The 13,322-nt window shown below is 34.5% G+C and overlaps 2 protein-coding genes across 3 annotated transcripts; both read left to right on the top strand.

The window, feature by feature from the left end:
* Positions 1 to 386: 386 nt before the first annotated feature.
* Positions 387 to 4,944, top strand: LOC141684253 (uncharacterized). Of its 2 annotated transcripts, none has more exons than XM_074489127.1 (7): positions 387 to 603; positions 1,334 to 1,933; positions 2,753 to 3,401; positions 3,777 to 3,877; positions 3,984 to 4,073; positions 4,201 to 4,328; positions 4,563 to 4,944. In XM_074489127.1, exons 2-7 carry the CDS (start codon positions 1,397 to 1,399, stop codon positions 4,705 to 4,707), a joined length of 1,650 nt encoding a protein of 549 aa, XP_074345228.1. In that variant the 5' UTR covers positions 387 to 603; positions 1,334 to 1,396; the 3' UTR covers positions 4,708 to 4,944. The 2 variants fall into 2 exon arrangements, with proteins under 2 accessions (XP_074345228.1, XP_074345226.1); XM_074489125.1 differs by having other exon boundaries at positions 388 to 603; positions 1,319 to 1,933.
* Positions 4,945 to 7,694: 2,750 nt separating this feature from the next.
* LOC141684064 (ATP-dependent Clp protease proteolytic subunit 5, chloroplastic) lies at positions 7,695 to 11,973 on the top strand. The gene is made up of 9 exons (XM_074488899.1): positions 7,695 to 7,961; positions 8,201 to 8,305; positions 8,387 to 8,501; positions 8,593 to 8,685; positions 9,299 to 9,344; positions 9,435 to 9,507; positions 9,998 to 10,032; positions 10,132 to 10,220; positions 11,508 to 11,973. Exons 1-9 carry the CDS (start codon positions 7,852 to 7,854, stop codon positions 11,709 to 11,711), a joined length of 870 nt encoding a protein of 289 aa, XP_074345000.1. The 5' UTR covers positions 7,695 to 7,851; the 3' UTR covers positions 11,712 to 11,973.
* The last annotated feature ends 1,349 nt before the right edge of the window (positions 11,974 to 13,322 follow it).

Below are 13,322 nucleotides of genomic sequence, written 5' to 3'. Positions count from 1 at the left end.
AATCCTTGATATGGTAGTCGACCCCAAATGAAAGAGACAATTTTTTAGGACTTAAATTTATTTTTCCCCTAATTTAAAGACCTAAATTATTTTATATTTTTACTAATTAGGTTCATATATCTCTTTTAACAAATTTTTAGAATGAACGAGAATCGAACCGATGAAACGAAAAAAGATAAGTTCTCGTTGTGCTCGGACTTAAATTATTTAAGTAGACTTCGCGTGCATTTTTATTTTTAGGAAAAGAAAAAAGGGAAAGTCTCAAAAAAAAGTGAGGAAAGAGGAATAAACAAGGAGGGGGTGACCTATTACATTGAGTCGACTCGACTCGTTGAGTTACAAATTTGCAAGTAGGCCCATATAAACCTCTCTCAAATTCACAGGGACACATCGATGTTTTTATGAAAAAGAAAAATAAATACAAATGGAGGAGATTACTACTACTAGTCTTCAGCTTTACCATTATACATACACCATTCTATCATATATTATCCTTCTATATCTCTTTCTTCACAACTCTAACCCTAACCCCTCTATTTATCACCGCCCCTTCACTTTTTTCTTGAATTTCTCTATTCAATTCATGCAATCATCAAGAAACAGGTAAATTTTTCATCTTTGATGTATATATTATGTGTTTTTACAGTTTATAAGTTTTTATTTTTGATGTGTTCTTGAAATTGAGCTCTTTGTTTTTATTAAAGTTTTGATTTTTACGGGGATCTGTGGATTTTGATTTGTGGGGTTCTTGAATATGGTGTAAAGATTAGATTTTGATGGCATTTTGAGGTTGTGTGTGGATTGTCATCTGGGTTTAAAGATTTGCAGTGTTTGTTGGTTATTTTGGTGTTAAATGTGTGTTTGGTGTTACTAATTTGTTTGGTTTGTTCAAAGATTAGGTTTTTTCGGCATTATAATGTTGTGTGTGTTGATTTGCATCTGGGTTTACTAAATTGTGTTGTATGCACAGCGTTACGATAGTTTTTGAATTGTATTAGCTAGCAGCTATAGCTAGGTGATTGTGAGAAAATCTTATGTTGGTTTAAGGTTTTTTTGTATACCTGATGATTGCTGGACGTTAAAGTTGTCTTAGACTCTCAATGTTGGGATATCGTTGTAATGTGTAGTAATGTTTCATGTTTGGTGGCTTGCTACCCATGATATGCTATACAAGTCTACAGGAATGTAGTGTTTATGTGTTATATTCTTGATTTTGTTACATTGATATTTGTTGTCTTTTTTGCAATACTGTAACTTTTGTGAGTAGTTGAAGTGCCATAATTGACTAGCAATGTAAGAACTTTATTTTGATATGCAGCATTATCATCAGCAGCTGATTACTATATACTACTGGGAATAGCTGACAGAGTCATTTGTCCATATTATTCTCTACCTGATGGATGAATATGGTGCTAAGCGGCTTGATGGTATTGCAAGCACGGTGAGAAGAAAGAGAAGCCAAACTTCGCGTCGACCTAAACCTGAGTCACTATCATCGCTATCTTCTACACCTCCCTCTGAAGAAATAGCCAAGGTCTCCAGTGATGAGAATACTTATGATGGCAGTTCTAAGAGGAAAACTTTCAACCTTAATCAGTGTATTTCTAGGTCCTCAGCTTCAAGAATTGATGGTGAAACTGCGTTTAAAAATATGAAGGATGGAGAATCGGGCATGTTATATGGCAGCGGAGGTCTGGAGGATGATAATATTGCCGGGCAAAGTCGGAATGAAGGTGTTATTTCTTCAAGTAAGCAATCAGACGTGGTTGGCAATGGGGTTGTACATGAAACCAAGTTTAAAAAAGTTAAGCTTAAGGTTGGTGGCGTCACACGTACCATTCAGACTTCTCAAGCTACATCAGAAAGTGGATCCTCTACAAAAAGTGTACGACTTTCAGAAGCCCCACAGCCACCGCAGAAACAGAGTTTTCAGGTTTATTTCTATCTGATATATAAGTTATATTGTTGGTGGTTGGACTTGTGTTATTCTTTGGCAAATGGCACCTTGGAGCAAGTCCAATGCTAGATGCAAAATGACTATAGTCATTGCTATAATTTGGCATCAAAAAGTGTTTTTTGGTGCTACAACTCCAATGCTAGTTGCATTTTGAAACCAAATAATTCCAAATTTAACTCATTCTTTCCCTCCTATATCTTAATTAAAGTTTACCAATATGCATGTCATTTATGGTTACTTTGATGATGTGGCATGTATGCATAAATGTATCCTGATTTCAAATTTAGAACCAAGGATGCATATATGCATATTTGCATCCAAGGATAGAACTCCTTTGGAGTTGAAATTTTTAGCATTTGGTTTCAAATTATGGAAATGGCACCACTTATAGCATTGCATTGGACTTGCTCTTACATAAATGCATGTAATAGCTGTTTGGAGAAAGTGAAATAGTGTTATTACTCCCATGACGTTCTTTATGCTATAAGTCTGTATCAAGATCTTATATGTGTTCTCTGTATAAGTCATACACATTCTGAAACTGCAACCACTTATTAATTTTCTAGATATTTGCTTTGATTTTTTTGGTTAAAAAATATGATTATGTATGCCTGTATATGATGGAAGTCTATATAATATAATTGAGTATGGTGCAACTCCTTAGAGCAACTTTTATAGCAAAGGTGTTTGCTTTGCACTTGCATGTTTTGGCTGGTCTTCAACTCTTATGCATTAAGGTAGCTTTTGCAATATGTGGTATCGTTTGATTAATATCTATTTTCTGGAATATTTCAGGATGATCTGAATGACAACAATTTTTCTACTTCAGATAGAAAGTCTGGCTTGCGAGGAATCCCATGGAAGGATTTCTCAAGAGTCGGGTTTACTCTTAAAAAGGAGGAACGTTCAGGTAAGATGCCAGAAAAAACCTTCTATAGTAAGCATGGGGAGAAGTCTGATCAACATAAGAGCAAGAGAGAGACAAAGAAACGTGATTTAAGTGGAATGTATGATGAAGATGATGAAGATGATGAGATCAGATACTTGGAGAAGCTTAAAACTTCTAGAGTTTCGGGGGGACTGAAAGATGCAGGGAAAGAGTCTGGCATAAAACATAGAAGTCTATCAAGGGTTTCAAAGGGTGCCAGGTACGAGAGTTCGAAAGATTTTGGTCCTTCAAAATCAGGTAGAGATGGCAAGTATAGATCAGAGGGAGTATCGGATGACACAGATTATGAGGAAGAATTATTATCTGATAGTGAGCTTGAAGGTAGGAATAAAAAAATCCCAAGGAAAGAATCCCCTGATTCAGCAACAGAAAGTAAGAGGGAATTTGCTCTTACAACTCGTCAACGAGCCCGTCTGAGTGTCAAGGATCCATCTTCTCTGTCAGCATCAAGTTCAATCGAGTTCCCAAATGGTTTACCACCACCGCCACCACGAAGTGAGTTTCTGGACTCAGTTGTTTTAGACTTTTGGTGTGCTGATTGATGCAATATACGAATTGGATTTATCAGTCTATACTCTATACATATTTTTGGGAATTTTTTCCCTCTAAAAACAGACTGAAATAGTTTGTCCTGAAAATCTGAAAAGTAACTAGCATGTCCTGAAAATCTGAAAAGTAACTAGCAGCCCTCTTTGCATATTATTAAATCAGAATGCTAATTCAAATTCTAAACGACCTTTACATCTTGGAGCATTATTGTAATCGTAAAATTCTCTATCTTGCCTTTTCAAACATGATACCTGAGATAAATACTCCTCAGGAATTATTGATGTGTCCACTAATTATTGCATTGTTATTTACCATTTCCAGAACAAAAGGAGAAGCTCACAGAAGTAGAACAGCAGTTGAAGAAAGCGGAAGCTGCTGAGAGACGTAGAATGCATAATGAGAAGGCTGCTCGGGAATCAGAGGTCTGCCATGTTTTCGCTTTGTAACTAATCATAAATCATGTTATATAATGCACATTTTTTCCAACAACTTATAATGTGGCGATGTTCTCATATTTCTCAATATTAGGCTGAGGCGATCAGGAAAATACTTGGTCAAGATTCTAGTCGGAAGAAGCGGGAGGATAAGATAAAGAAGCGCCAGGAAGAGTTGGCTCAGGTAATTTATTGTCTAGTGTGTCTAGTACTCTATTGTGTATATTTTCTTATATGGCTGCTTGGCTTCTACTATTACCATATAAAAATTTGTGCGGTCCCTTATTTTTTGTGATTGTTGGACCTTTTAGGAAAGGGCTGCAAATGCACAGACTCTTCCTCCAAACACTGTTAGATGTGTCATTGGTCCAACTGGAACGAGAGTTATATTTTCAGAGGACATTGGTTTACCTCGTATATTTGACCCTAAACCTTGCAGGTCTGGTTTCTTTTTCCTATCCTCTTAATGTAAAATATCTTTTTTTTAAGAATATTTTTTAACCCATAAATCTTTTCACTTGTGCTATTGCAAAATCCTAAACCTTTTTACCTGTTTTGAGAAATCTTTGTTTTGGTCTATATGCAATTTCTGCACTATTTTATATACCTTATATTCCTTGTTTTAGTCGAGTTAGAACTGAGTTTTTCCTGTTTCCTTTTCTTAAATCTTTAGCTATCCTGCTCCTCGGGAAAAATGTGCTGGCCCATCTTGTGACAAGCCATACAAGTATCGAGATTCCAAGTCGCGGGTTCCTCTATGCAGTCTCCAGTGCTACAAGGCAGTTCATGATAATTTGCAAGCTGGAACTACTTGCTAATGCATTACCGCATCTTTCATTTTATGCAGATATTCCTTCACATTTGGGTTAAAATATTTGATGTGATGAATATCATCTGTAATGTTGTTTGGTTTTACTATAACATCTACTTCCAAAGGTTACAAGGAATGCTTAATGTACACATTTTTATGTCAGATTATTCTACATTTGCATTAAAACTGTTTTTGGAATGTAAAAGATAGCAAGTAACCCTATCATGTAGAATTCTTTTTAACAGTCTCTTCGTCCGTTTGATTCCAAATCAATATTTATTCTTTTCTCAATCATTTGATGAATCTAATCTGGTGAGCAGTTAACCTTTGTCTACCTACGAAAATCCAGTTACTGTCGAAACATGTTCGAATTGATAGCGTTTGCCCTGTTTGTCATGAAGCTGAGGAAACAATACCTCATGCACTGGTTAAATGTAGATCAGCAGCTAGGTGTTGGCAGCTCTATAATCAGACCAGTAATATGGGAGAGCATTTGGATTTTCCAGCATGGCTAAAGGATAGGCTGACAGGTCAAGCATGGCTGAAGGATAGGCTGACAGGTCAATTAAAAGATAACAAAGCAAAGATCCTCACCCTGTGTTGGTCGATCTGGAGAGCAAGAAATGATTTTCTTTGGAATAATATAAGATGGAAAGAGTTAAAGATTGTTGCAAAGGCGTGGGAGTATCTTTCACAGTGGATAGTAGCTCAAAGTAGAAGAGATGGACCACCATTACACCACCATTACATCCTTCAGGTACAGGAGATGGTGCTTTGTTTTGGGCGAAGCCACACTTTGATGAAGTAAAGATATTAGTGGATGCAGCAGTATTTGAAGACCAAGGAAAGTCAGGAATTGGTCTAATAGCTCGAAATCATGATGGATATCTCCTTACAACAAAAATCAGAACATTTGAAGAGGTCATGAACCCAAGCTTGGTTGAGGCAATTGCTATTAAAGAGGCTTTAAGTTGGGCTAAAGATGTAGGTTGGAATTCGGTTATAATCGAATCAGATTGTTTGGTCGTAGTTCAGATGATCCGAAGTGCGGCCCCTTTGAGATCAAGAATTGGACAGGTGATTGAAGAGTGTCGTCAGTTAGTACGTGATTTTAACAACTTTAAGTTGTATTTTGTTAAGCGATCTGCGAATGTCCTGTCTCACGAACTAGCCCGTTTTGGTCTAATGACAAGGCCGCGGTTTGGTCCTACTTTTGATTCATTTTGTGTCATATATGTATCCTAATCATATGTTTGATTGAATTTCTATTCCGATCAATGTTAGAACTTGTATTTTGTCAAAAAGAAAAAATATTAGTTTCATTTTAATTTTGAAGAGATATAAATAGAACAATTCACAAGAGTGAAGACATGACAGTCACATGGGCTATCAACAACTAGTACAAGTGTATTCATTAAAAGGATCACTTTTTTTTGGTTATTTTTTAATCCTATTGTTTTTTTTATCCTAAAACAAACACTATCGACTTCGATGAATATGAGTATATATTTTAATAAATTTTACAATATGTCAGAATCGAAATCAGAATTTTGACACAGTAAATAAATTAGTTATTGTGTTTTGGGGGACTTGAAGTATTAGAATATAGTAATATACTGTGTTTAACTTTTTATTTTTCAAACCAAACACAAGTTTTATTTTATTTCAAAAAAACTTCAAATAATGTAGCCCAATTATAGCAAAACAAAAAAAAGTTTTAATATAGGTTTTTGCTCAAACGAGAATTCCAAGAAATATGAGAATTAGTAATTTTCGTAATTAAAATGGGTGATTTTGTTAAATTTAGTTTTTTTAAATATTCATAAAATCACTAATTTACCTAATTTAAAAAATTCAACTTCTCAAAAAATCATTAATTTTAATTACAAAATAACTGATTCTCCTGATTAACCGGTTCCCGTTGGAGCGTGACCCCTGTAAGAGCCAGTCCAACAATGTTCTAGTAATTACCTTATAAATATAATGTTCTAGTAGGACAATATTTTTGTAAATCAATTCTAACAACTTACTTTATACTTGTGCTTTATTATTAAAATAATAATATATTTGAATTTTAATTAGAGGGAAAGTAAATGATGAGAGGAGAGCCAAGCGTAAAAAGGGAGGGAAGTATAATTTTTTTTATTAAAATAAATGATATACGGCATGCACAATAGTGCCTCAAATGGATCACTTATTTGCTCAACATGCTCCAAATTATTAAAATAATAATATATTTGAATTTTAATTAGAGAGAAAGTAAATTATGAGAGGAGAGCCAAACGTAAAAAGGAAGGGAAGTATAATTTTTTTATTAAAATTAATGATATAGAGTATGCACAATAGTACCTCGGATCACTTATTTGCTTAACATGCTCCAAATTTTTGATGGGCACTTCTGTACTTGCTTACAGTAAATAGCCGGCCTTCTTACTTATTTGGAATAAAATTATTAATTTGATTTTTGAAATAAAATAGAGGAAAAAATTTTCGGGTCGGGTCACTAGCCTAATCCACACTTCCACGGTAATCACAGAAAAAATGACAAAAATACTTTTTTTTTAAACTTTGTAACAAAAATATCATTTTTTGAATGTTTGGCCAAAAATACCTACCTAATACGCATTTTAAAATGGGGTATTACTAATACGCATTTTAGAAATGGGTAACATTTATAAAAAAAATTAAAAAAAAATTAAAAAAAAAAATTATGGATACGCATTCGTGAGATGCGTATCATGCCTTTACAAAGCATGATACGCATGTCAGTAATGCGTATCATGATTTTACTTTTTTTTTTGTTTTTTTTGTTTTTTTTTAAATAATACTAATTTGTCAAATGCGTAATAGCCTTACCCATTTTTGAAATGCGTATTAGAAATGTATTTTTGGCCATATCTTTCAAAAACGGGTATTCCTGTTACATTTTCTAAAAAAAAAGATATTTTTGGCGTTAACCGTAGTCACATTAGACACTCAACCTGTAAAAAAATCCAAAAAGAGAGAGAGATAGAGAAGAGTACACAATAATCTCTACATTACCCACACACTAGTTTACTTACAACGACTTCTGGGTTTATCTCTCTCACCAATCCCACCACTACTCGCCGCCGCAACAACAAGATAAGCCTCTTTTCCGGCGTACTTTCCGATGGCACATGCAACCACTTGCTTGTTAAACAACTCTATCCTCTTCTATTCTCCAAACCCAAAAAACCCTAGCTCCCCTTCTTTAACCCAATTCAACCCTCTTCTTCTCAGGTGATTCTTTGTTGATTTTTACTATCAAGTTCAAATCTTTCTTGTTTTTTAAGCTTTGATTTTGTATTTTCTTGTAATTTCATGTAAAAAGATCCTAACTTTATGCTTATTTATGTTTATTGAAAGACTATTGTACATGGGTTTGTGTTAATTGTTGCTTTTTTGAGGCTTGTGTTGATTAATTAACATTCTTGATATGTGAAATTGAGCCCCTTTTTGTTAATTTTATAAAATTATAGGAAAAATGATAAAAAGAAAGTTGGAGTGTCTTGTGTGAAAGCTGTGTACTCTGGTGGGTTTAGGGCACCTGAGAGGAGTTCATTGCCTGGGGTTTGGTCTATCAGGTGCGGTTTCGTATATGTGATTTCGATTATTGGTGTTTTGTTATGTGGTTTTAGTTTAATTTAGGTTTATGAGTTTTCTAGGGATGATTTGCAAGTTCCGTCATCGCCGTATTTCCCAGCTTATGCACAAGCACAAGGTCCTCCTCCGATGATGCAAGAGCGTTTCCAGAGTGTCATTAGTCAGCTTTTTCAACATGTAAAGACCTTATATTTTTTTTACATATAATGGTTATTTATTGGATGAGTTACGAGAAGTATTTATTCTAGTTTTATAATTTTGTTACTAGAGAATTATACGTTGTGGTGGAGCTGTTGATGATGATATGGCAAACATAATTGTTGCGCAGCTTCTCTATCTTGATGCTGTTGATCCTACTAAGGTTTGTTTGTAATTTTATTCCATTTTTTTATAATTGAACACACACACGCCAGGAGTTCAAGATATAAATACATTTTACATAATTCTTACTACACAACTTGTGATATTGCTGTTAGAAATAGAAATTGTTTGGAGATGGGCGGGCTTCACATATATTCTCTCCACAAAAAAAAAGTAGATAATTTGTATCCATTTTGTTAATTCCATTACAACAAAACAAAAATGTTCGTGCTCATACTAGTTCAAGTTGGCTTTAAGTTACCATGTTGGAGGTCCTACTTGACATGATGTGTTACTACAGGCAATGCATATAGCTCACATGTGCGTGCTGTCTACCTTATTGTTTTTAATCTTAGTATTTCATGGAAGCTAGTTCCTTCTTTCTAATATGTTTAGGCGAGCGTTTGACCATGTAATTACATAAATTATACTCTTTGATTAAGGCAAATTTTCTTAAATTACTTTGTTCCATCTTTACAAAATCCCTTTTCGCAGCCAAACATTTTTAGATCTGTTTTTGTATATGTTAAGGAAAGCCTCATTACCAACTTATCACTGTTTGTATAACCTAAACAAAATCAAAAGATCGTAGCTAACTGGCCTTTTTTGAGCAGGATATTGTCATGTATGTGAACTCTCCGGGAGGGTCAGTGACAGCTGGTAATCTTTTTGCTCTTTTGTGGTAGGTATTTGTAATTATATGCTGTGGACTATTGTATCTGTTTTTTAATTGGTTTATTATGACCATAGGTATGGCCATATTTGACACTATGAGGCATATTCGGCCCGATGTTTCCACTGTGTGTGTTGGTCTGGCAGCCAGGTAAAGAACTTTCCAAGCCTTCTACTTTCTTAGTTTAGGCAGCCCTGTGCTTTCTGATATATCTCAGTTTTTCCTACGTTAATGCATTTAGTTTTATCTGACACTTGTTGCTACAATTTGATCAGTCGCTAGTGTTCCCGCGTCTGTCCCTGTGCCTTAGTATGTGTTGAGACTGAATAACATCTTATTGTTTCATCATGAATATGTGGTGTTTACTGCAAAATTCATTATGTTATTGCAGCGACACTTAACTGCTAAGATTATGATAGCATGCTTCAAGGAATTTTTTTTGTTATCATTATTTCAAAAGAGCCTCTAATGGCGGTCACGTATTTGTGACTTTCTTTTTATTTTCCTGAGCCTGTAATATTAATTGCACTTTTAGAAGTTGATATGTTGTCATGGATCTTAAGCCCCATCTCTGTAGTTAACGTGTTGGAATTATAATAACCTCTTCCTTAATAAATACTCTTAATTCAACATTTGACAGTATGGGAGCTTTCCTGCTCAGCGCTGGAACTAAAGGTAAGGAGGGTGTAAATTAGTTCACATCAAGTTTCTCTTCTTAATTATTGCTGAGTTCTGGAGTACCTGATATTTTTCCTGGCTAAATGACTTCTAAAGGTAAAAGATACAGCTTGCCAAACTCAAGGATTATGATACATCAGCCTCTTGGTGGAGCACAAGGTGGGCAAACTGATATAGATATTCAGGTGCGTCTCACTCTATTCCATTTTTTAGTTACCCCAGCATATTTATCATTTAAGTAAATGCATCAAATTCTTATTGATGATTGGAAGGTAATTTTGTTTTTTGGTTAGTGCATCACTATGTGTTACTCCCTCAGTCCCACTAGATTGTTCAAGCTACTTTTCGGCACGCTTTTCAATGCTCGTTTGAAGTATAACTCCATATTATTTTTTTAATTTTTTTTTCTGAATAAAAGTTTTATGTTTAAACTTTTATTCAAAAAAAAAATTTGAAAAAACATTATGAAATTGTACTTTATAGAAGCCTCGAAATGCGTGCAAATAGTGAACGTAAACATCCCAGTGGGACGGAGGGAGTATCAGATAATGAGGGCTTTGTGCTCCTATCTGATATATATTACCAACATTAAACGTTACCTACTGTGGCCCAGTAGTTGACCAGCCTGAGGATAAGTAATTGGATAGCAGTCACTAGTTGTTACTTAGCTGATCATCCAGTGCATACCACGCCTAACTCAGATGGATAAAATAAAATAGAGAAGTGTAAAAAAATTCTATAATAAAAAACAAATAGTGAAGAGAGAGATAACACAAAAGACATCAAGTTCAAACATTACAGAATCGAGATTCGAGTAAGAAAATAGCCAGCTTATTCTATTATACTGTTTGTGGCTGTTTTGTTGATATTAGCTCGTCATCTGGGTTTGATTGCGAGATGCTAGGCTTTACATGGTACATATTGCATTTGCCTTTGAATGTAATTATTTAATTTTATTAACCATAATTAAGCCTTCACATGCATTTACAGTAGAAATTAAATACATTATGCACTATTATCTACAGCTAGATGGCCAAAGAATTACATCTTAAAAGTTGTTAATCTGTTCTGTTCCCATTTAAAAAGCCATTTCGAATTATTATTCTTTAAAATCATATTGGTGTTGATAGTCTATATAAAATAAATACAATACAGTTTCAAATTAGTTATTATAACATGTTGTACGTTACTATTTTAATCAAATCGCGAGACAGATGACTTATTCTAATTATCTTTCTTTGCGTTGATCCATAATTATTAAGCTAGGGCAATTTGTGATGAAGTTGCGTAACGCACTAAAGTTTTGTTTGAATAAGCATTCATATAAATAAAGGCTTGGCAACTGCTATTAGAGTTTATTTTTGTTGATTGTATTATTACATGAACGAAAGCTTATAAACTACTATTAGGGGTTTTTTCTGTTAATTTTATTATTAAAGTCTTGATTATTAGTGATTGTATCTTATGCTTAGGCCAATGAAATGTTGCATCACAAAGCAAATCTCAATGGTTATCTGTCCTACCACACTGGCCAAAGCCTGGAGAAGATAAACCAGGATACTGACCGTGATTTTTTTATGAGTGCCAAAGAAGCCAAAGAATATGGTCTTATAGATGGTGTTATCATGAATCCACTTAAAGCTCTGCAGCCTCTGGCAGCTACTGCGAGTCCCTAAATGTACCAGTGAAGAAGACTTGTGCATTGATACAATGTGGCTCTGTAATGCCCGTGGGGGGCAATTTGACACTGTACGAAATTTGTTTAAAATCTTAATGAGGGCGAGTGTCAGATTGTACCACATGATGATATTGTTCAGGAATTTTGTTAAGCAGTTCATCTCATTTACAGACGGTAGACAAGCAGTTGAAGTTATATAGCGTAATTTGGTGTAAACACCACTGATTTCTACTTCCATAAATGACAATTACCTTTATCTATATCTATATCCGTACGTACGATAATTGCTTAACAGAACTGCTTCTTCATATATTTTCCTTCAGGATCTTCTTTTGTTCCATTTTTGTGAAGTCAAGTGTTTCTTGCTTCTGTGCTTTTTGGCTAGGATGGTTTTGTGTCTGAGGTGTAAGCTATGATGAGCAATAAAGCAGCTTCTGTAATAGTAGCTTCCTTTCTGTTCTTGCTTAAATGCTACTAAAACTGCATTTTATCTTCCTAAATTTGTCATCGTAAAAAAGAAAAACTCACATATAGAAGTTGCAGAAAGTACCAGTTGGAACATGAAAATAATGATTGAACAGCAGATAAACAAATAGGGGAGAGGGACAGGGAAAGGACAAGTCAAGTAGATGATCAGCAAGAGATTGACAAGCTCACAAGTTGCTTTCACTCTTTCCTCACACTTGGTTATATTACTCCCATCAAAACACAAGCTCAGCAATTTCTTATTCAGAATCTATGTTCTATTTTATCAAAAATGTGTTACACACTTACACACCAAAGGGAAAAAAAGGTTTTTTTTTATTGCATGCAGCCTAGGACTCTAAACTAATACACACAGAGTCACAGATTAAGATGCCAACTAGAATACGAGATGAAGATTATGCTGTTTTATCCTCTCATATCTCGTGTTTAACGTTTAACCACGGTAGTTATTTGTTTAGTTTAACGTCAATCTCGTTCTGAAACTAAGTTGTATTCGAACACGTCTATATCATAATTTTCATTGAGCCTTGTTTTCGAATATCTTAGGGCATTCTTCAATTTTCTCAAACCACTGAACATACAGTGAAAAGTGATTAATGGTCTAAACCTACAGGCCGAACCAACAATTCGTTCGTATTTTTCACTTATTTAGGTTAGTTTACTCACATAGCGTCTAGAAAATGAGTATTCATATATCTCAAAACACAGATGACTTTTTTGGTACACTTATTCTGACTACTTGAACTTTTGTTTCCTAAATAACTTGACTACTAATTACCGAGTTAATTTAAACTCCCTCTTTGCTTATTATCGGGGTTGTAGGAGTAAGTTTTGCTTATTAGAGCGGATTCCGTCCAATGGAATTGCTGATGATAATATTAAGTTTGTTTAGTAACTAGAAGGCTTGAATAAGAACTGGCTTTCCCATGTATTAACATGATCGTTTTAAGTGTGTGTGTTTTGCTGTATGGGATTGGCTGGACTTGTTTACTGCCAAGTAATCTACAAATATACATGTGCGGTTTATTTTGTGCAGTGCTGATTTTTGCCTTATGGAGTTGAAAATAATTACAATACATTTAACGGGCATCGCCCTTTTCTTGCCTTTGAAAAAATAAAATAA

This window comes from Apium graveolens, chromosome 9, assembly GCF_009905375.1.
Source record: "Apium graveolens cultivar Ventura chromosome 9, ASM990537v1, whole genome shotgun sequence".
NCBI lineage: Eukaryota > Viridiplantae > Streptophyta > Magnoliopsida > Apiales > Apiaceae > Apium > Apium graveolens.
The sequence above is the reverse complement of the archived record's forward strand: the minus strand, read 5'-3'. Positions and strand labels throughout refer to the sequence as shown.

Bases quoted from the DNA above. Each gene is read 5' to 3' on its own strand.
- LOC141684064 (XM_074488899.1), top strand. From the start codon at position 7,852: ATGGCACATGCAACCACTTGCTTGTTAAACAACTCTATCCTCTTCTAT. The intron at 7,962-8,200 runs GTGATTCTTTGT...ATAAAATTATAG, and splicing joins TTCAACCCTCTTCTTCTCAG to GAAAAATGATAAAAAGAAAG. The intron at 9,345-9,434 runs GTAATCTTTTTG...TTATGACCATAG, and splicing joins GGGAGGGTCAGTGACAGCTG to GTATGGCCATATTTGACACT.
- LOC141684253 (XM_074489127.1), top strand. From the start codon at position 1,397: ATGGATGAATATGGTGCTAAGCGGCTTGATGGTATTGCAAGCACGGTG. The intron at 3,402-3,776 runs GTGAGTTTCTGG...TACCATTTCCAG, and splicing joins ACCACCACCGCCACCACGAA to AACAAAAGGAGAAGCTCACA. The intron at 4,074-4,200 runs GTAATTTATTGT...TGGACCTTTTAG, and splicing joins GCCAGGAAGAGTTGGCTCAG to GAAAGGGCTGCAAATGCACA.